General features: G+C 36.7%; 1 protein-coding gene across 1 annotated transcript in view; it reads left to right on the forward strand.

The window, feature by feature from the left end:
• The window catches only part of LOC110446377, a 48,385-nt gene that overhangs the window by 18,794 nt on the left and 4,819 nt on the right, over positions 1-24,772 (forward strand). The window contains exons 2-6 of the mRNA XM_021491498.1: positions 13,298-13,461; positions 14,167-14,288; positions 16,958-17,109; positions 20,068-20,128; positions 22,859-23,018. Of these exons, the coding sequence (XP_021347173.1) occupies positions 13,298-13,461; positions 14,167-14,288; positions 16,958-17,109; positions 20,068-20,128; positions 22,859-23,018 (659 nt within the window). The remainder of the gene's footprint in view (positions 1-13,297; positions 13,462-14,166; positions 14,289-16,957; positions 17,110-20,067; positions 20,129-22,858; positions 23,019-24,772) is intronic.

Genomic DNA, 24,772 nt, shown 5'->3' on the forward strand with positions numbered 1-24,772 from the left:
AGTTGGAACAATTGTGCGCCAAAAATGTGAATGAACTTAATTTACGTGTACAGGAACTTTCAGAATTACGCGTAAATGATGCACGCGTATTTACCGAACTGAACCATGAAATTGAAGAGCAAAAACGTTTACGCGTCAAAGATTTGAATATGATAACTATGCTGACTGACTACAAGTTAGTAACCTTACCTTCTCCCGCTGCGCCTACACTGAACGATACGATGACAAATGACGCGGATTTGTCGACACACCTTGCTGACACATCGAGCTCTGAAGCAAAATGAGGTCAAGGTCGGATCCAATCCAGAATATACGGAAGAATAACTCGAGTCAGTGGGTATTTATGCAGCATATCAAATAAACAAACATTTGTTTGTTCTTTTATTCTATGCAATAACAATTATTAATTACAGTTTCAATTAACTGTTCATATTTGCAAAGACATTGGATGCTTATGAAAGCTCTATTTATAATGCTAAGAATGTGTTTTCGTGTTCTATCAAAAAAGCACGTAAAGGAGGATTTTCCAATTGTGTTTGAATTGGCTGACCTAGTTAAACTCTCGTATTGAAATAAGCGGTAATATAATCATGTTCTTGTAACCCTTTTTGGTTTTATAACAGAATAATCATTTCTTGCCAGGTCCTCCGCCTGAGGACATTGTGGCGTTTCACGCGATTCTTGCACACACACTATTCGATCCATCTACAAACCACGTGGTAGTTTTTGACAAACTCGTAACAAACAGCGGGGGAGTCCACTACAGTCCGACCACAGATATACTTACCTGTACACAGTCTGGAATTCACGTCTTCTCTTGGGCGATAGCTGTACCGAGTAGACAGTATATTTATACTGCTTTAGTAAGGAACAATGCCGTCATCGGGTCTGCTGTATCTGGCCAAGATACAAATTACTACAATGCAGCATCAACGACTGCCGCTACTTACCTAGGGGTGGGAGATGAGGTCTGGGTAAGAGTAATTAGGCACAGGGGCGGAACTGACATATTGAGTACAATGTCAATGTTTACTGGTTTTCGCCTACATCGGTAGTTATCTGGCCATACGTCTTTTCTGTTTTTGATAAATCTTTGAGAACATAACATTCAACTTGGTTTTCTTTTGTTCAATACCAAGGTTTTCTTCTGGCAAAGTCCGGAATTAGTCATATGGTAACCTTTTTTTTTATTTCAAACTGATCCATAACATTACAATAATAAAAAATTACACACAAATCTCACAGATAAGTTATATTTCATAAAATTAACTATATAATAACATTTCTGTGATATTTTCTGAAAATTTTCCAATTGGATGTTAAGGTGCGTGCTGGCCAGATATGGCGCCTGCCGAGCAAGTATGTGTTGGTGCGGGATATATCCTTTGCAGAGCTAACACTTATACGCATGCAAAACAACCCATATCACGGAAAGTAGATGATGATAAATAAAATGCCCAGTCCAGGTACGACCCGGAATTTGAAACTTATTGTTTTGATCTTCTTCTGGAAACGTTGACGGTACAAGCTCACTGGTACTGGAATCAATATCGAACAGAACGATGGCGTTAAACTACATTATTAACAAACAAATACAAACGGTTACAGAAACAGAATCAATGAATGTCTGTAGACGTTGAAATTAACCATACACGTGTCTATAAGTTAATGCCGGGGGAAAGTTTGATAACAAATCACAATATAGAAAGAAACTTCATATTGCCTGTTTTGAAGTTGTGTTTGTAATACATGCATCAAGCACTATATATGTAAATGATAAAATGTTTAATCATAAATCTTTTTTTATTTCTAAACCCAGATTGACTCGTGGCCTAAATCGGAGTCGCTGACCTTCTGTCAATATACAGGAAGCTCGAGAAAATATTTGGTCTGATATGAAAACAGTCATTAGTTCAAATTTTATAAAAACTATATGTTAATGAGAAAAACTACAGGAGGTTTCTTCAAATATTTTGGATTTAATATATATATTCTGTCCGTTTGATAATCAAAGAACTGATACAAGTAGTGAATTCTTTATTCCGTGAGAACATGACATAAGGCGTGACCTGTTGACAAGACGGTCTAGAAACGTAAACACTCCTAGTTCTTTTCAAATATATAAAACCATGTTGTCAGTGCTTGTACGTGACCTTTTCAGATAAAACAAAACTATGAAGGTGTATACTGAATCATTTCGACGGAGTCATTATAGGCTGGTGTGTACTTTGATGACAGTTATGGAGGACACCAAACCATTATTGCGAATGTTTTGTGTATTGGCATTGGTCATAGGTGAAAGGCACACCACTGCCTTCATGATCAATGAGCCGAGGTTTCACGCCGTGCCTACTTACCAAACTGACGTCCGTACTGATCAGCTAGAAATGTTGACAAAACGAATGGACGAGTTGGAACAAATGCGCGTCAAAGATATGAACGAACTGAATGTACATGTACAGAAACTTTCAGAATTACGCGAAAATGATGCGCGCGTCTTGACCCAACTAAACCAAGAAGTTGAAGAGCAGAAACGTTTACGCGTCAAAGATTTGAATCTGATAACTATGCTGACTGAAAGAATAGGTGAGTTGGAGCGTCACTGTGGAAACGGTGTTCAATCCAAGTACGATACGTCCGAGCAGACACAAATTCCGCCTCGTGACGAGATTCCGTATTACAACACAAGTGATGTAACCTTACCTTCTCCCGCTGCGCCTACACTCGACGATACGATGACAAATGACGCGGATTTGTCGACACCCATTCCTGACACATCGAGCTATGAAGCAAAAAAAGGTCAAGGTCGTATCCAACACAGACAAAACAGAAAGATGACTCGAGTCAGTAGGTATTTATGCAGCATTTTAATTAAACAAACATTTGTTTGTTCTTTTATTCTACGCAATAACAATTAATAATTACAGTTTCCATTCAATGCTCAAAGTTCCATGTAGAATGCTCATAATGTGTTTTCCTGTTGTATCCAAAGCAAAATAGTAAAGGAGGATTTTCCAGTTGTGATTGAATTGGCTGACTTAGTTAAACTCTATTATTGAAGTAAGCGGTAATATTGTCCTGTTTTTGTAACCCTTTTTGGTTTTATAACAGAATAATCATTTCTTGCCAGGTCCTCCGCCTGAGGACATCGTGGCGTTCCACGCTATCCTTACACACACAATCATTGATCCATCTACAAACTACGTGGTAGTTTTTGATCAACTCGTAACAAACAGCGGGGGAGTCCACTACAGTCCCAACACAGGTATATTTACCTGCACGCAGTCTGGGATCTACGTCTTCTCTTGAGCAATAGATGTAAAGTTTTACCAGTTTGTGCATACTGATCTAGTAAGGAACAATGCCGTCATCGGGTCTGCTCTAACTGGCCAAGATACAAGTTACGAAAGTGCATCATCCGCGACTGCCGCTACACACCTAGAGGTCGGAGATGAGGTCTGGGTACGAGTAACTAGCCACGGGGACGGATCTGACATTGGTTCTACAAGGTCAATGTTCACTGGTTTTCGCCTGAATTGATAGTTATCTGGCCATACTTCTTTTCTGTTCTTAATAAATATTTGAGAACATAATATTTATCTTGGTTTTCTACTGTTAAATACCAAGGTTTCCTTCTGGCAAAGTCCATTAAGTAAAAATCAAAGCGTACATGCCGATGTATACAGTTTGTTTGGTTAAGACAACGATTATTTTTGGAAAATTTTAACAGCTTACTAACTAAGTAGCTAACATGTTATCAAATACTTACATCGGTAAGACTGATATAGTATACAAAATGTATATGTGTTGAGATTAAATAAGACACTTTACAAGATTATCTATTCTAAAATATGTAATACAGATATGACTGATATGTTGTCTTTACCGACGTGAGTACTACAACAGTGTTTAATTAATTAGTGGTGACGTAGCAACTAGTATTATACCGTCAATGATCTTATCTTCTAGAAAGCCAGACACGTGTCATGACCTAAAAAAAGACGCCCCAAAGAAACATATACTCATTTTCTACCAAACCGTTGTCAGTGCTTGAACGTGACACAATTTCAGATAAAACGATATATAAAAGTATACACCGAAACGTAAGCGCATTTCTTATCTTGTGTGCGCATTGATATCAGATATGGAGAGTTCCAAATCAATAGCGCACATGTTGTTCATATTGACAATAGTCATTGATGGAATGCTGACCACTGCCTACATGATCCAAGAGATTACGATCCACAGACCAATAATTATATATGTATCCGGAAGTGTACAGTTTCTGTTGTTTTGGACCATATATTCAATTTAAGAAAACCACATTTTTTTTTATTAATTCAATAATTTGCCAAGATGCTAGTATCTGATAGACAATTATGGCTCTCAATTATATGACATCACAATTAAATTATGTCATTGGAAACACAATCATCCTCTGATTGTAGGTCTATTTAGACATAAGGTTGAAGAAATAAATTAAACCCAGTTTAAAGAACATTAAGCTCTTTTTTGAGGATTTATCCATATGATAATCTGCAGGAAGTTAGTGACCTTTTATATTGAAATAAAGAAGATCAATAACTTACTAAATAACTAATATTTTTCAAAACATCACAAATTTTTCATTGACGTGCCTTGTGGCTTTGCTGTCAATGCCGGCGTTCTTTTTGTGAGGACGTGGTATCATTTGGATGCAGATACATGAGTCGGTGTAATATTTTTTTGGCATACTGTACATATTACAAAATCATAAGGGTGCAACCATGTAAGGTCGTTTACTTATCTGATTCATTGTTAGACGGTGCTGGTTGTTCGATCTTTTTATCCCCGATCGTTTTAAGAGATATTCTTCTCCAGACATGTTTTGTAAATTAATACTAAAAATATATAAACTAGACTATTAGGAAACGACATATCTTTAGAGGTTATGATGTAATCATTTCAATAACCTACTCCATATCAGCCCGAAACTCACATATTAGCCCGGGGGCTGATATGGGTCAAGGGCTGATTTGGAGTCAGATACGGAAATAGGCATATGGTAACCATTTTTATTTTAAACTGCTTCATAACATCACAATTATTAAAAATTACACTCAAATCACACGTATAAGTTATATTTCATAAAATTAACTATATATTAACATTTCTGTGATATTTTCTGAAAACTTTCCAATTACAGGTTAAGGTTCGTGCTAGCCAGATATGGCGCGTGCCGAGCAAGTATGTGTTGGTGCGGGATATATCCTTTGCAGAGCTAGAACTAATACGCATGCACAACAACCCATATCACGGAAAGTAGTTGATGATAAATAAAATGCCCAGTCCAGGTACAACCCGGAATTTGAAACTTTTTGTTTTGATCTTCTTCTGGAAACGTGGGCGGTACAAGCTCACTGGTAGTGGAATCACTATCGAACAGTACAATGGAGTTAAACTACATTATGAACAAACAAATACAGACGGTTACAGAAACAGAATCAATGAATGTCTGTAGATGTTGAAATTAACCATACACGTGTCTATAAGTTAATGCCGGGGGAACAATTGATAAAAAATCACAATATAGAAAGAAACTTCATATTGCCTATTTTGAAGTTGTGTTTGTAATACATGCTTCAAGCACTATATATGTAAATGATAAAATGTTTTATCATATATCTGTTTTTTATTTCTAAACCCAGATTGACTCGTGGCCTAAATCGGAGTCGCTGACCTTCTGTCAATATACAGGAAGCTCGAGAAAATATTTGGTCTGATATGAAAACAGTCATTAGTTCAAATTATATAAAAACTATATGTTAATGAGAAAAACTACAGAAAGATTCTCCAAATACTTTGGATTTAATATATATGTTCTGTTCGTTTGATTATCAAAGAACTGTTTAGGTAGCAGTGTACAGTAGCGTTCGGTGGCCATGGGTAATATTTTTGTACAATGAATAACCCCTGTAATATTACATGTATCAAAAAAACCAAAAAAAAAACAGCTCTAAAATTGGCATATACATGTACATGATGAATTGGACTATGTGGGCTTAAAAAAATCGAATTTGGCTGGAGACCACATTTTGGCCATTTACGAAGTTGTGTCAACACAAAAAAAGCTAGCTTTTATGTAGTCTAGTTTAGTACTTAGCACATGTGAAATATTGTTAAAAATCTAGTTTGACGACCTATGCTAAAACGTGAGTATCTGTGACCGAGAAGGTGATATTTATGTTAAAACAGGTTTAAAAAAAAAAAATACTTACGAAGGTTAAATTTTGGGTTGAAAATCATTGTTTTTTGCATTTTTTGGCGTTTTTTGAGGTGGTAACCATGGTTTTCACAAGTCCCAAATCTGGGGAAATGATTTTTGAAAAAATATTCATTCTTTTAAAAAAACGTATTCAAAATGTAGTGCAGGATGAATCCGCTATAAATGTTTATCCGAGACATGCCTTTTATTTTTAGGGTCAAGCGATTTCTACTGTATGTACTCTGCTACCTTAAAGTAGTGAATTCGTTTTTCCGTGAGTATATGAAATATGGCGCGACCTTGCGATAATACGGCCTAGAAACGTAAACACTCCTTGTTCTTTTCAAATATATAAAATCATGTTGTCAGTGCTTATACGTGACCTTTTCAGATAAAACAAAGATTTAAAGGTGTATACTGAATTATTTCGTCGGAGTCCTTATAGGCTGGTGTGTACTTTGATGACAATTATGGAGGACACCAAACCACTATTGCGAATGTTTTGTATATTGGTATTGGTCATAGGTGAAAGGCTAACCACTGCCTTCATGATCAATGAGCCGCAGTTTCACGCCGTTTCCACCTACCAAACCGACGTCCGTACTGATCAGCTCGAAAAGCTGACAAAACGAATGGACGAGTTGGAACAAAGGAGCGCCAAAGATGTGAACGAACTGAATTTACGTGTACAGGAACTTTCAGAATTACGCGAAAATGATGCGCGCGTCTTGACCCAACTAAACCAAGAAGTTGAAGAGCAGAAACGTTTACGAGTAAAAGATTTGAATCTGATAACTATGATGACTTAAAGAATAGGGGAATTGGAGCGTCACTGTGGAAACAGTGAACAAGCCGAGTACGATACCTCCAAGCAGACACAAATTCCGCCTCGATACGAGATTCCGTATTACAACACAAGTGATGTAACCTTACCTTCTCCCGCTGCGCCTACACTCGACGATACGTCGACAAATGAGGAGGATTTGTCGACACCGATTCCTGACACATCGAGCTCTGAAGCAATAAGAGGTCAAGGTCGGATCCAATCCAGAAACCACGGAAGGATTTCTCGAGTCAGTAGGTATTTATGCATCATTTCAAATAAACAAACTTTTGTTTGTTTTTTTATTCTACGCAATAATAATTAATAATTACAGTTTCAATTGAATGTTCATATTTGCAAAGACATTGGTTATTTATGAAAGCTCAAAGTTCCATTTATGTTCCATTTGTAATGCTCAGAGTGTGTTTACCTGCTCTATCGAAACAAGGTGTTCAGAAATATTTTCCAGTTGTGTTTGAATTGGCTGACTTAGTTAAACTCTCATATTGAAATAAGCGGTAACATTGTCATGTTCTTGTAATCTTTTTGTTTTGTTTTATAACAGAATAATCATTTATTGCCAGGTCCGTCTGACGACGTTGTGGCGTTCCATGCTATCCTTACACACACCATCTCCGATCCATCTACAAACCACGTGGTAGTTTTTGACAAACTCGTAACAAACAACGGGGGATTCCACTACAGTCCCAATACGGGCGTTTTTACCTGCACACAGTCTGGAATTCACGTCTTTGCTTGGTCAATATATGTAGTTTCTAACCAATTTATATATTCTGATTTAGTACGCAACAGTGTCGTAATTGGATCATCTGTAACTGGCCAGGGCAGTGATTACTCAAGTGCAACATCAGCGACTGCTACAGCACGCCTACAGGTCGGAGATGAGGTATGGGTACGTGTAGGTGGCCATGGGAGTAGTTCGGACATACTGGCGTTAAGGTCAATGTTCACTGGTTTTCGCATGGGATACTAGTTACATGTAGCTGGACATACTGATTGTCTATTCTTAATAAATCCTGAATCTTGTGGAACAAAACATTTATCCTTTTTGTTTTTAATTCCCCACAGCAAGTTTGCTTCCGGCGAATATCACAAAAATAGAATAAAAGCATACATATCGTTTCATACGATGTTTACAGCAATGTAATTCGCATACCCTAACATTATATCAACATTACAGCATACTTAATATAGTGAAACACGTCTTAACATTACAGAGTACTCTATACACTGAAATATGACTAAGCAATACACTATACATTATTCATAGAAATAACTCTCCACACTTTTTTTTAACTGAATCTGTAACTGCTTTGGGAATATATAGCATTATATTGATATAAATTTGTAAATATCTTAAACATTTGGGATATTTAAGGACATTTTTGTGCTAAGGGAAGCAGCTATTCTTGACGATACAATCATTGAAACATAACAAGACGCACTATGTATAGACAGATGATTTGTACATATTACAATGAATCACTACAGTGAAATATCTCCGACCTTACAGTGTACATGACTTCTATACTATAGTATTAAGTCCTGTATCGGCTTAGTTATTTGCCCGATGCCATTTGCATTGGTATGAGGCGGAGCCGAAGGCAACCCAGCAGCTTGGCGATATACTTTATTTACTAAAACTAAGACTGTCGCAAATGAACAAGAAAAATAAAGATAAACGTAGAACCCATATTTGAAATTTATTTTATTTCATCTTGACACATCCATACATAAAATAAACATCATCATTCTCTTCTTTGTAACGTTTGCATCCACATTGATATTAGAAGGTCGCCCCAAGAAAATAAATACTTTGCTTATTAAATTATCACGTTTGTTTACTAATATAGTAAAGGACTGTTGGCAACATTGATAAAAGTCCACTTACCAAGTACATGTAAACTGAACCATTCAATAGTCTGACCACACAAGACGGCCTAGTTGTCTGGGATGGAACATATGTGAAAGCATGACATAAAAGAATATAATTCCGTGGTTAAACACAAACGTTATCTTTGTAGAGATTTTGAAATATATATACATGTAACACGTAACGGGTGAGAAAATATGAAGACATATAATAAATCAACATGTAACTTGCAATAGGTGTCATTTATATTTGAACTTATTTCGTTTCTTTTTATAATTTAATATGACTTATGGTGACTTATTAAAAGATACTTACTAAGAATTAATTACTGAGAGTTACTTTACTTCCTGAGAGTTAATTACTGAGAGTTACTTTACTTACTGAGAGTTACTTACTGATAGTTAATTACTGAGAGTTACTTAACTTACTGAGAGTTAATTACTGAGAGTTACTTTACTTACTGATAATTAATTACTGAGAGTTACTTTACTTACTGAGAGTTAATTACTGAGAGTTACTTTACTTACCGAGAGTTACTTACTGAGAGTTAATTACGAAGAGTTACTTTACTTACTGAGAGTTACTTACTGAGAGTTACTTACTGACAGTTACTTACTGAGAGTTACTTACTGAGAGTTAATAAGTCAGAGTTCCTTACTTAGAGTTACTTACTGTGAGTTACTTACTTGGAGTTAATTACTCAGAGTTGTGTACTTAAAAGTTATTTACTGAGAGTTACTTATTGATAGTTAATTACTTAGAGTTACTTACTTAAAGTTATTTACTTAACGTTACTTACTTATAGCTACTAACTCATATTTACTTACTCATATTTACTTACCAATATTTACTTACTCCGAGTTACTTACTCATATTTACTTACTCAGAGTTACTAACTCATATTTACTTACTCAGAGTTACTTACTCATATTTACTTACTCAGAGTTATTTACTCATATTTACTTACTCAGAGTTATCTACTCATATTTACTTACTCAGAGTTATTTACTCATAATTACTTACTCAGAGTTACTTACTCATATTTACTTACTCAGTGTTACTGACTGAGAGTAACTTACTTAGAGTTATTTCTTAAGAATTACATACTCATAGTTACTTACTTAGAATTACTTCATTAGAGTCACTTACTCATAGTTAATACTTGGAGTTACTTACTCAGAGTTACTTACAGAGAGTTACTAAGACTTACTAACGTAAAGCTACTAAGAGTTAATGAGAGTTACTTTTTTAGTGTAACTTAGTCAGAGTTAATAATTTACAGGTAATTCCTTAAAATTGCTAAGAGAACTGAAAGTTACGTACTGAGAGTTACTTATTAAGAGTTACATACTGAGAGTTACTTACTTAAATTTACTTAATTAGAGTTACTTACTCATTGTTAATACTCAGAGTTACTTACTAAGAGTTACTTATCCAGAGCTACTGAATTAGAGTTACTTACTCAGAGCTACTTAATAAGAGTTACTGAGAGTTACTAAGACTCACTAAGACTTACTAACTTAAAGCTACTAAGAGTTAATGATAGTTACTTTTTTAGTGTGACTTACTCAAAGTTAATAACTTACAGGTAATTTCTTAAAATTACTAAGAGTAACTGAAAGTTACTTACTTAGAGTTGCATGTACTAACGTAGAGTTACTTACTTAGAGTTACTTACTTAGAGTTACTTACTTACTTAGAGTTACTTACTTAGAGTTACTTACTAATGTTACTTACTTAGAGTTACTTACTTCGAGTTACTTACTTAGAGTTACTTACTTACTTAGAGTTACTAAGCGTTACTTACTTAGAGTAACATATAATTACTTAGAATTAATAAGAGTTATTGCTTAGAGCTACTTAGAGTCACTCAGTGTTTCTTTCTTAAAGTTACATAGAGTGAGTTTCCAGTACAGGACCTCTATAGGTCCACTCCACTGGACCACATCGTTGTATAGCACAAGACATGAAGTCCTTTTTCAATGGGTGTTCTAAAGTTATGTAATATTTCCTGATATCTCAAGCATTTATGCATACATAATTGCACCACTGCTCTCAAAAATGTTATTAAATTATAATTTTGTAATAAATAACCGCTACGATCATCAGATCACGACCTCTAAGCTAAGTTTTTGAATAAATATGCATATCCATCAAGAAAGACACTGAAATCAATTATGTTCTATGATATGATTTTATTCAAATATCTATACGCAGCAATGCATTGCTCATGACAAAACACTAGCCGAAAAAAAAACCCCGTTATAATAACTCATACATGACTAGGCCTTAACGGTAGGTGAATTATACACACGAAATAAGCTGTTACTACTAATGAGCTGTCAATCAAAATTAACGTCACCAGCTGTCACTTCACAAGCGCGTGAGTTGGTTTTACATGTGTTTCAGTGGAACATAATTATACGGAGCAATGTATATTTCCTTGTAATGATTAATATATGTCAGAGGCTGGTTAAAGGACCCCACCGCTCCAGTAGTATAAATGCAAATTACAAAGCATCCTTTTTTAACCCTTTCATCACTGTAGACCATAATGGACTCATCCAGATCAATGCATGGTAGAGTCTACTAAAGTTACATATGGGTGAAAGGGTTAATAGACAATGTATGATTTGGGCCTTTTTGAACCTCATTTTCCCTAGTCAATCAAAACTCAACATCGTAAATGGTACAATAAAACATATGAATCATTCCTCGATACACCGATGAAGATATTTAGCGATGTTTTTAATTAGGGTTGCTACGGTAGCCTTTTAAAACTGACAAAAAAAGATGAAAACTAAGTACTCAGTAAATTTTGTCAGGTTCTCAGTTTTGTTTTTTCTTAGCTACATATACAATAAAGTGCACTCTTAAACAAACTTGATACTTTTCCGGATCAATTAAAGGACTCGCACAACTAAATAATTTACTATATGTTATTGCCAAACATTTTAGGTAATAACTTTATTATTTGAAGTTCAAAACCATTGACAACTGTCTAAATTCATAAATACATACCTTGCAAGGCTACTAAATGACGTTTTTGGTAGGTTTCGTTGCATATTGGAGTGTCACAGCGCCAAAAAGTTGACAACCGGAAGTTTACAAGCAAAACCGGTAACCCAAAACAGAAATGCCACGGACATTTTGCCCCTGTGCAAATCTGCACACAAACATGGCAATATATCAAAAGTATACATTTTATAAAAGTGAAATACCTGAACATTTCATTTATCTAAAAAAAAGTCATCACTTCCTTATTAAACTCCCTCAGTGGCCCAGTAATTAGCCGGAACTTATTTTAGATAGAAACTACAAACGTAAGAAACACATGCTGATTGGCTGATTTAGTTGTTCGAGTCATTAACGCTTTCCGTACCGCACACATAACAAAATGTTCCGAACGTCAATGGCGGACTGTGACAAGCTCCAAGGGATACGTGCACTGAGTTTCTATTCACAACCTTTACGAACTTTACTAGTCTTGGTGAACCTTCTCACACGACACCGTTACAAGTGATTCCTGTGGTACAGGGTACATCCAGACAAGCAGTGGTCGACACAATGGCGGACTAGACCCACATGTAACGTTCACGTTCTTGGTGTCACAAGACCAGTAGTAGTAGTTTAACCCTTAGTCTTAACCGTTTTATCTGCATTTACTATTATTGCTTTTAATTTGTAACCCTTTTAATCTATATCGTATCACTTGTACAGCTACTAGCTGCTAGTTTATCCCATTTTAGCTTCCCCGCGCTGTGTCAAACAAAAACATCCGCCATCTTGTTCACACCGCGCAGCTATAGTATAAAACATAACATATAAGAACCTCGAATTATTATTATTATTAATAAACAAAAAAGACCAATCGCTAGGCTGATAACTGTCCTTTGAAGATTACAGCGAAGTGACATCGGACTCCAAAGCTAGTCAATTATATTTAACCGTTACGGGAACGCGAGATTCTTTTGATGTGCTTCAAAGGGTCAAATTAGTTTACACGCTATACCTTGCTTAACAATCGGGTACGTAGTAGGGGAGATAACTCGAACAAGATTGTTACATGAGATGTGCACAAAGGGTTAGGATTAAAAACTGAGGAAGAAAACATTGATTTTTTTATATTTTGAAACTGCAAAGACACCCCCCAAGAGAGCTGTTTTAAACACAGAATCCAAGCATGGGCTCTGTGTTCAAAACACCTCTCTTGTGACTCTCTATTCAATCATGTTCGATCCACGCGTGTATATATCATTCTTAACGTAATATCGCATTTATTTTTCATTTCGTTTGGAAAATAACGCTAATAATACAATTACTGCTTACGTTCCAGTCAAAGTAGAGATGTGCACAGAGACTGCATTATCCTTGACGCTAGAGGGCGCTGAAAATGGCGGCATTATATACATCAAGGGTACAGGAGCTACGTGCAAGCAGGACACAGTCAATGTCACGACAGAGCTTGAGTTTGTCTTCGACGCATGCGGCATTGATCCAGTAAGAACATTGGTTCCCGCGGATTTGCCGCAAAATTCTCTTCATTAATACCATCGACGAATTTATGTTCAGATAAATGTGTTAGAATATTCGTCGCAATTCAAGCTTATATTCAAGTCGGACGAAAATCTTTGATCGACACTTCCGCCTTTTGTACGAACTCATACATTGCAGACAGAGAAGCATGTGGCCATATCTTTCAATAGGACGGTGTCGTCTGCTGAAAGGCTCCAATGCCGTTACAGCGGGCGTCAAACCGTGAAAATAAAAACAAAATCAATTGGACGGTTAACACAATAAGCGAAACTCAATTTAAATTTGTCACCTATCATGTTTCCCCCCAGGTAGTTGTATCAAGAAGAAAACTAAATGTGCTATAAATAAAGTTTACAACCCTTTTTGTTACGGATAAACTCGATCTAGTATCACACATAACTTTATTTTAACATTTGATATTTATCATTATAATGCATTATGTAATTTAACACGTATGATTTATCATGGATGTTATTATTCGGTCCTGAAATGGCTTCACTGTAACATTCAATCGTCCTGTTACCACGCATAGAAATCAGATATTCCCGGTACAGCACACTCTCGACGAGATGGTGTTTTTGACAGAATCATTTCAAGCATTCAGTGCAATAATTTTGTTTTTGTCTTCTTACTTATTTCTTTTACTTTGTTGTATTTGTTTTATCTTAGTATGCGGCATTTTCTGTGGTAGTCCAGAAGAAGCCTCATTATCAAACCGGAAATGACATCGTGGTTCCTGTCCAGTGTCTGTACGACTTCACAATCGAGCTGAGCGGAAGCGAAACGGTTGCGTAAGTACGAAATTAATGTCGAACATTAGTGCAAATTATCGAGAAACATTTTTTGTAATTCGTATAAGTATTTCACAGTATTAATATAGTGATTAATTTATAAGGAAAAATGGGCAGGTTTAGCAAATGTTATTTGATCTGCTTCGTTTAGGTAACATTTCTGTAAATTATACAAATTATCTTATATGAAGATACATTTCCTTCTCAATCGCGGGAACAGTCCATCGTTAATTGAATATATATTAAGCACGGCCTCGGTAGCCGTGGTCGTTAACGCGCAAAGTCATTACTGATGTGTACAATTATTAAACATGAGCTTCAGACCACTCACTATTCCAAGACTTTCGGTTCGATCTCCAGCAGCGGTGGCGGTACAAGAGAGTGATGTCTAATAGTGTTAGTTGTTATCCTTCCGACGGCACGGTTGTTTTTTTCTCCATCACGAAAACAGCATTTGTTCCCTAAGCGGCGTCGTAATAAAATCTCTACATAGTTTATGTTGTTGTTGACTACTTACACGACGTTAAATAAAGATTATTTATTTATTTATCTATTTATTTATCGACCACCCTCCACTTGATCCAGGAATCGGTAACCGTTTGATTCGTTTATTCAAATTGTAAATATGTTATCATCAGTCATAAACAGATTTTCTGATGACTGCGGCGATTTTGTAAGTCTGTTGTCAAGGAAACCAGTAATGACTATGACTGCCCTGTATTATAGTCACTTGAGCGTTTGATTTAAACCTATCTACTGATTAATTTGAAGCGGACTGTAAAGCGTCTAAATGACAAATAAATATATATAATGGCGTCAGAACCTTTGTACTTGATAATGTTTTTACATTCATATTTTTCTGAATGAAGTTCCATTCGACAGGCAGATATAGTGAACACACATGTAAAACTGTTGTGGCTTGATCACGTGATCATTGTCTGTCAATCTGCTGTTAAACAATGTGACCTCAATTCTCCCCGAGTTCCTTTAAAGAACCCATCGCTACACTTGCGATGCACTGTTTTTTATTTCACTCTTCCATTCGTTCTTTCCTCCCATAGGCAACCATTCCACTCAATTAAAGTGTCAACTATTTTCGAATCACCGCGTGAAGTTGGCTTATACAATCCAATTTGAAATTTCTTAATTCTTTGTATACTTATCATATCTGATCTTTTTTGCTGTGTAGTTATATGTGTATAGTTTTTACCGTCTTTTTGGTGATTTTAGTTTCGTTAATGTCCCTTACAAATGTTGTCAGGGCCGATATGACGTCACCTTTGCTGGGCCGTTGAGCAATAATGTATGTAACTAACGAACATAATTAATGAACATAACTCACTAACTAACTAACTAACTAACTAACTAACTTAACATAACTAACTGACTAACTAAGTCTAACTAACTAATTGCACAACTGCCTAAACCAACATGACTAACTAACTAAATAACACAACTGACAAAACACACTAACTAGCTTAAATAGCTAACTTACATAACTAACTGATTAACTAAGTCTGACAACTAACTAATTAACAAACATTACTAACTAACTAATAACATAACTAACTAACTAATAAATAACTAATTAACTAATAACTAACTAACTAACTAGTATAACTAACTAACTAGTAACTAACGCACTGACTAACTAACTCATAACTAACTAACTAATAACTAACTAATATAACTAACTAACTAACTAATAACTTACTAACTAACTAGCTAACATAACTAACCAACACAACTAACTAATAACATAACTACATGTAACATAACGCACTGACTAACTTACATAACACAACTAACTTATAACATAACTAACACAACTCACTCACTAACTAACTAGCTTACCTTGACATTGGTGTTAAACCACTAACAAGCAACCAAGCCAACAAACAAAACTAACAAATAGATAGCTGTATTTAACGGGTCAATCAATGATCTTCAACATTACAGAAGTTGCGAAAATAACAGTTACATTATTTACTATTCACACTCATAAGACCTTAGTATATGGTTATCTGCGGTTGTGATTTTACATTGTAGATTGTGTAAGCAATACATCAGATGTAAACTACCAGGAATACAAAACGTACATCACGGATGGATATAATTGACGGTTTGTTTACAAATAGTTCCGCAAGAAATAATGTGACGTAATGATTAAATGAAAGCGTTATATTTATGCTTAAGTCATAAAACAAATCATTGTTGTTTTCGTTTAAGAAATTCAAAAAAAAAATATCTTGGTATATATAATTCAAAAAATATTTTCAAGAATCTTGAAATGACGTGTGGCATTTTTCGTGTCGATGATCGGGACAAGTTTCATGCGACATGTATAATAAGCGGGATAACTCTCATTATTGTTAACTCACCGTTGTCGACGTCATACCATTAGTCTACGACAACTATTGACGTATCTCCTGATGTAACTAGCACACACTCGCGGTTTGTACCTCCCGCTCTGTAGCATACGGCGCTAAAGTTGCCTGGGTGTTCCTTCCATACGCGGTTCAGTCTTGATTTAAAAGAGTTCAATGACGGAGCATTTACAACTTCAGGTGTTAGATTGTTCCAGAGTTCAGTCACATGGTTTGAAAAGGCGTTTCCTCTTAGTTTGTCAATGATTTACTAACGTTAAACACGTGAACATATTTATCCAGTAGGGAAGGAGTGGACGAGCAAGGGATAAACGTGACGGTCAGACCTACTGCCACGATGACATTGTACACAAATGGACTGGAGGTGACCGCTGGTCAAGTGGACCTTACAGATCTACTGACCATGTCGATTCAACTCGGGTCAGAGTACATTGGTTAGCAACTTTGATACCTGTTTTGTTATTAACAATTGTATTAAGATATCGTGAAACAAGCTATATATAACGATCGATTTAAAAAACCCTAGTCGAAACTTCCCTTAAGGATCCTTGTCCCCCCAAAAAATTAATGTGTGTTTTTTCAGCATAGAGTAACATCCCCCTTATATTGTTTAGCGCTATTAAGCAGGGTTCAGCCGTGGTTAAGGTAACTGAGTCGGCTAGAGTGACAATACAGTGATCTAAGATCCAGGGTTCGGCCGTGATTAAGGTAACTGAGTCGGTTAGAGTGACAATACAGTGATCAGATATCCAGGGTTCGGCCGTGATTAAGGTAACTGAGTCGGTTAGAGTGACAATACAGTGATCAGAGATCCAGGGTTCGGCCGTGATTAAGGTAACTGAGTCGGTTAGAGTGACAATACAGTGATCAGAGATCCAGGGTTCGGCCGTGATTAAGGTAACTGAGTCGGTTAGAGTGACAATACAGTGATCAGAGATCCAGGGTTCGGCCGTGATTAAGGTAACTGAGTCGGTTAGAGTGACAATACAGTGATCAGAGATCCAGGGTTCGGCCGTGATTAATGTAACTGGGTCGGTTAGAGTGACAATACAGTGAACAGAGATCCAGGGTTCTGCCGTGATTAAGGTAACTGAGTCGGTTAGAGTGACAATACAGTAATCAGAGATCCAGGTTTCGGCCGTGATTAAGGTAACTAAGTCGGTTAGAGTGACACTACAGTAATCAGAGATCCAGGGCTCGGCCGTGATTAAGGTAACTGAGTCGGTTAGAGTGACAATACAGTTATCAGAGATTCAGGGTTCGGACGTGGTTAAGGTAACTGAGTCGGTTAGAGTGCCAATACAGTGATCAGGGATTCAGGGTTCGGCCGGGGTTAAGGTAACTGGGCCGGTTAGAGTGACAATATCAGAGAGTGACAATACAGTCATCAGAGATCCAGGGTTCGTCTGTGATTAAGGTAACTGAGTCGGTAAGAGTGACAATACAGTGATCAGAGATTCAGGGTTCGGCCGTGGTTAAGGTAACTGGGTCGGTTAGAGTGACAATACAGTAATCAGAGATCCAGGGTTCGGCTGTGATTAAGGTAACTGAGTATGATAGGGTGACAATACAGTAATCATAGATCCAGGGTTAGGCCGTGATTAAAGTAACTGAGTCGGTTATAGTGACAATACAGTAATCATAGATCCAGGGTTAGGCCGTGATTAAGGTAACTAAGTCGGTTAGAGCGACAATACAGTAATCAGAGATCAAGGGTTCGGCCGTGATTAAAGTAACTGAGTCGGTTATAGTGACAATACAGTAATCAGAGATCAAGGGTTCGGCCGTGATTAAGGTAACTAAGTCGTTAAGAGTTACAATACAGTGATCAGAGATCCAGGGTTCGGCCGTGATTAAGGTAACTGATCATGAGTCGGTTAGAGTGACAACACAGTAATCATAGATCCAGGGTTCGGCCGTGATTAAAGTAACTGAGTCGGTTAGAGTGACAATACAGTAATCATAGATCCAGGGTTCTGCCGTGATTAAGGTAACTGAATCGCCTAGAGTGACAATGCAGTGATCCGAGATCCAGGGTTCGGCCGGGATTAAAGTAACTGAGTCGGTTAGAGGGGCAAGACAGTAATCAGAGATCCAGGGTTCGGCCGCGATTAAGGTAACTGAGTCGGTGAGAGTGACAATGCAGTGATCCGAGATCCAGGGTTCGGCCGGGATTAAAGTAACTGAGTCGGTTAGAGGGGCAAGACAGTAATCAGAGATCCAGGTTTCGGCCGTGATTAAGGTAATTGAGTCGGTTAGAGTGACAAAACAGTAATCATAGATCCAGGGTTAGGCCGTGATTAAGGTAACTGGGTCGGTTAGAGTGACAATACCGTAATCATAGATCCAGGGTTCTGCCGTGATTAAGGTAACTGGGCCGGTTAGAGTGACAATACAGTAATCAGAGATCCAGGTTTCGGCCGTGATTTAGGTAACTAAGTCGGTTAGAGGGACAATACAGTGATCAGAGTCGGTTAGAGTGACAATCCAGTAATCATAGATCCAGGGTTCTGCCGTGATTAAGGTAACTGGGCCGGTTAGAGTGACAATACAGTGATCAGAGATCCAGGGTTCGACCGTGATTAAGGTAACTGATCATGAGTCGGTTAGAGTGACAATACAGTAATCATAGATCCAGGGTTCGGCCGTGATAAAGATGACTGGGTCGGTTAGAGTGACAATACAGTAATCATAGATACAGGGTTCGGCCGTGATTAAGGTAACTGAGTGAACAGAGATCCAGGGTTCTGCCGTGATTAAGGTAACTGAGTCGGTTAGAGTGACGATACAGTAATCATAGATCCAGGGTTCGGCTGTGATTAAGGTAACTGAGTCGGTTAGAGGCCGTGATTAAGGTAACTGAGTCGGATAGAGTGACAATACAGTGATCAGAGATCCAGGGTTCGGCCGTGATAAAGATAACTGGGTCGGTTAGAGTGACAATATCAGAGATCCAGGGTTCGGCCGTGATTAAGGTAACTGAGTCGGTTAGAGTGACAATATCTTAGATCCAGGGTTCGGCCGTGATTAAGGTAACTGAGTCGGTTAGAGTGACAATACAGTGATCAGAGATCCAGGGTTCGAATCCTGGTTCCCGTCACTCATATGTACACTCTTGAGCAATGTTGTTGATTTTTGTTGTTTATTTTTCATAAAAGTTCTGCAAGATATTTCTTCTTGTAAGAAATCAGGTAATACACCTGGAGTCTCGAAAGAAAGAAAACAAGAAAATAAAAACCCGATCAGTAATTTTTTTTTTTTTTTTTTCAATTGTGGAATCCTTAAGAATGATTTTTATGTTAATTTTCTGGACCACGTAACGGGAACAGTGAATACTCAAATGATGAAAACTTGACTTTTTATCTACTGTATTCATGTATATATCATTATAGCGGACCTCGACTTGAAGGCGAAATATTGCACAGCTAATACATTGGAAGTTATCGAAGACTTGTGAGTATATTGTATCTTACCGTTTATACGCAGATGAAATGTTTGTGGCCAATGCAAAAGGTTATACGTTTGGATTTTTAACGCATATATAGATGTTCCAATACTTGTATAAGACGTTTCGGTAATTGTATAAGACGCTTCGGTACTTGTATTAGACGTTTCAGTAATTGTATAAGACGCTTCGGTACTTGTATTAGACGTGTATTAGACGTTTCGGTAATTGTATAAGACGCTTCGGTACTTGTATTAGACGTTTCGGTAATGGTATAAGACACTTCGGTACTTGTATAATACGTTTCGGTAATTGTATAGGACGCTTCGGTACTTGTATAAGACGTTTCAGTAATTGTATAAGGTAGCATTATACAGTAGAAATGGCCCGACTCTGATAAACAAGGCACATGTCGAGGAAATGTAAACACAGCGGATTTACCCTACACAACACATGTATACATGTATATATATTTGTAAACTGCATTACAATTACAATACATATAAAGTACTGAGAAGTGTATAAACCTCTTTTTCTATGTATGTCACTTGTGTGAAAACCATGGTTACCACATCAAAAATTACCAAAAAATGCCAAAAATTGCTATTTTTGACCCAAAATTTGACCTCGTAATTATTATTTTTTTCCGAAGTTCTGTCTGAAATTTAAGATTACCTACCTGGTTGCAGAATTATCTGGGTCCCAGTAAAGTTGTAAAACTTGATTTATTGCAATTTTGCGTCGTGTGCTATTGTCAAAATTGTACCTCCTGTAAAGCTAGCTTTTCATGTGTAGGCACCCTTTCGGATTATGGCCAAAATTTTATTCTCGAACCAAAAAAATCTTTTCGTTTTTTTTACACATGTGAAGCTCACATAGCCCACTTCATCATGCTTATACCAATTTTAGTGCATTTTTTTTTAATTTTTTTTTTTACATATCATTATACAGGGGTTAGCCATTTAACAAAAACATCCCCCATGGCCTCAACCCTCCACTGTATACTGCTACCTAAGACGCTTCGGTACTTGTATTAGACGTTTCAGTAATTGTATTAGGCGTTTCGGTACTTGTATTAGGCGTTTCGGTACTTGTATTAGGCGTTTCGGTACTTGTATTAGACGTTTCGGTACTTGTATTAGACGTTTCGGTACTTGTATTAGACGTTTCGGTACTTGTATTAGGCGTTTCGGTACTTGTATTAGACGTTTCGGTACTTGTATTAGGCGTTTCGGTACTTGTATTAGACGTTTCGGTACTTGTATTAGGCGTTTCGGTACTTGTATTAGACGTTTCGGTACTTGTATTAGGCGTTTCGGTACTTGTATTAGACGTTTCAGTACTTGTATTAGGCGTTTCGGTACTTGTATTAGGCGTTTCGGTACTTGTATTAGGCGTTTCGGTACTTGTATTAGGCGTTTCGGTACTTGTATTAGGCGTTTCGGTACTTGTATTAGGCGTTTCGGTACTTGTATTAGGCGTTTCGGTACTTGTATTAGGCGTTTCGGTACTTGTATTAGGCGTTTCGGTACTTGTATTAGGCGTTTCGGTACTTGTATTAGGCGTTTCGGTACTTGTATTAGGCGTTTCGGTACTTGTATTAGACGTTTCGGTACTTGTATAAGACGTTTCGGTACTTGTATTAGACGTTTCGGTACTTGTATAAGACGTTTCGGTACTTGTTTAAGACGTTTCGGTACTTGTATTAGACGTTTCAGTAAGTGTGTAAGACGTTTCGGTACTTGTATTAGGCGTTTCGGTACTTCCCTTAATTCCAAAGATTTTTGCCACATGCATGAAAGATTCAACTAAGTACCGTGCTTGCTTTTTTGTGCTATTTCATATTTTAGGAATCTTCATCAGTTTTGTTTTTACATAAACAAACACCGACATATTTTGTCGGAAACGACCGGGTACCGAAACGTCTAGGATTATCTGCAACAAATTCGTCTTAAATCTAATTAAGGGAGCCTCAAATCTTATATCATTGACTTTGACTCATAATTTGTGAAAGTGTAGAAATTTAACTTGTTAAGACGCATAGTTTTATCATAACAATGAAAACATTACCATTGAAACAATTGAAGATAGACCAATGTTATATAGAAATGTTTGATGTTAGATATCAAAATTCACGTTAAAGTTATACGTACCATCGCATCAGTTAAAATCGGAAAGAAGAGTTCCACTAAGAGCGCTATGACTGAGAGTATTAGAGATTTTGCGAGACTAGGATTATCTTCTCCTGTTAAATTTTAATTGGATTTGCAGCCCACAAATTCGATACTCATTTCGATTCTGCGCATAGGCATGTATACATTACCGGATGTCTCCATTGAAAAAGCATTGTCTTTCTGAATAGAGGCCTAAAGTTCAACTCCTATTTGATTTTTAATTTTTGATTGTTTAGATTAAGAAAAAAAGTATAATTGTGTAACATTTCATGACATAAGTTTAAATAACAGAAAATAGAATCTAGGTACACAAACTGAAATTTGTTTTGACAAATTATGATTGTTGAATTCATGAATTTCTGAGATAGAAGGAGGAAAAATTAGGGGAGATAACTCTGACAGTCATACAATGTAAGTTCAGCTAGGCTGAGGTGCCAAAGTTAACCCACGAATAAATATTAACATGATTAGTGCTTAGATAAATCAATTTAATTTTAAGTATTATATTTAATATACGCTTGATTAAATGATACACATGTTTTTAAAAGCAAATATCTGTTTTAGCTGTTCTACGGATACCGAGCTGTTCCCGAACTTTGTCCATCCTGTACAGGGCGTAATCGCTACTTCCTTTGGGGCTTTTAGGACAACCGACCTCAATGGCGGGGTCGTTGACATGGTTTTCTCTTGTACACTTCAGCTTTGTCTCGGCACGTGCTCCCAAGTAAGTGTGAACTTCGTAGACTGTTTTTGAATTTTCTTACTAGGAGTTTCAAGTATATATTTTACCAAAGTAATTGAATGAAGTAGTTTTTGAGTTTTAGAAGAAAATTCAATCTCCAGAAGTTTCGCTCACTTACGCTCTCTACACCCCTGGAATATGTCATAGCAAAATCGAAGGCTCAGTGTGTATCACCTTGTAGGTGAGACAAGGAGACTTATTCGGCCCTTTGATGTACATCAAAAGAATCTCGCAGTCGCGTAACGATAAAAAATGACTGACTTTGAAGTCGGGTTTCGCTTCTCTGTAATCTATAAAGGACAGGTATCAGCCTCGCGATTGGTCAGTGTTTTGTTACCTGAGACCAATCGAATAGCTAGTCATGTGCCTTCAATTGTGCATTATGACAAATTCAAGTGGTACAGAGACTGATAGTAAGCGTACCCAAAGAGTATTGGGGTGGAGAAAATACTGCACCTCTGTCAATCAAGCTTGTTACAGCAAAGTGGCATGCCTCTGTAACTCGCTTAGGAAAATCAGACATGATCAGTTGCTCGATGGGTGCCAACTGGCACGTTACACTTCTATACAAAATAATTTCTTAACATTTCAAATATAGTTTAATTATGTGTTGGCAATACAGTCATTCTTGAACATACCAATTCACGTCATGGGTACGCTTTCTCACGATGAAAGACTCGCAGTGTTGAACCCATATTTAACAAAGAAATACTGTGTGTACTACTGGTATGATTTCTTAAAGCAAACATTGTTTACTAAAAACGATTCTATTTTCACGACATATTAATTTATTATCGAGAAAAAAATCGTTAATGGAGATTTTTCGGAAATATTTATTTCATAGATAATTGCTATCAATATCGAAGAACAAAAAGTATTATCATCTACATACAACTTTCTACCACAATACGCTAAAGCTCGTGTCTTTTGTAACTTTTGAAAATTAACTAACTCGAGTGAAATAAATACCATATTCAACAACCTCTATTTATACCACCTACTGGTAGCATGATAAATTCATTATCATTGGTTGTCAGTATGAGAAGAAGTTAAGAACGACTTGAGAACAACTTGAGAAGAGCTTGAGAACGTATTTTCTCAAAAAAGAACGTCTTTTGCACCAGATGACGTCCGAAACCGGAAATAGTGTCCACACAAAAGTGATCCGAGTAAGAAAATAGTCCGACATAAACATATCAATACAAACTTACGAAAAAATATTGTGAGAATAACAACACCATTTCAGGTGTAAATGTGCATATGATTAAGCCAATGACGATAGGATTGTTTAAAAAAGAATTCTACGTAGTTTTAAGGTTCATTGTATTCCTCCGCGCAAAACTTTTATTTGTTAACGTTTGTCACAGGCGATCGTTTACCATTGAGCTTAGAAGTCATTTCGAAAACATGGTGTTGAGATGAATTTTTTAAATGGAGTTATATATAAGGTAGTAGTATAGAGATGATAAATAGTTTATCATACATTATTTTCAGTGTTTGTCGTTCGAACAGTTTTCTCATCGCTCGCACGTAGATAAAATCTCGCGGTGAGATAATTGTTTTCACGACAAACCCTGAAAATACAGTGTGATAATCTCTAAGTATTATCTCAGTTTTCGCGAATAACATCCTACATGCATAATTCGCATTATGAAGAACACGCAGATATTTAGAGATTAACAGTATACGTTTATATATTAACACATAAACTGGTGTCAATAGTGCTCTCTTTAATG

The sequence above is a fragment of the Mizuhopecten yessoensis genome, unplaced genomic scaffold, assembly GCF_002113885.1.
Source record: "Mizuhopecten yessoensis strain PY_sf001 unplaced genomic scaffold, ASM211388v2 scaffold2681, whole genome shotgun sequence".
NCBI classification, from domain to species: domain Eukaryota; kingdom Metazoa; phylum Mollusca; class Bivalvia; order Pectinida; family Pectinidae; genus Mizuhopecten; species Mizuhopecten yessoensis.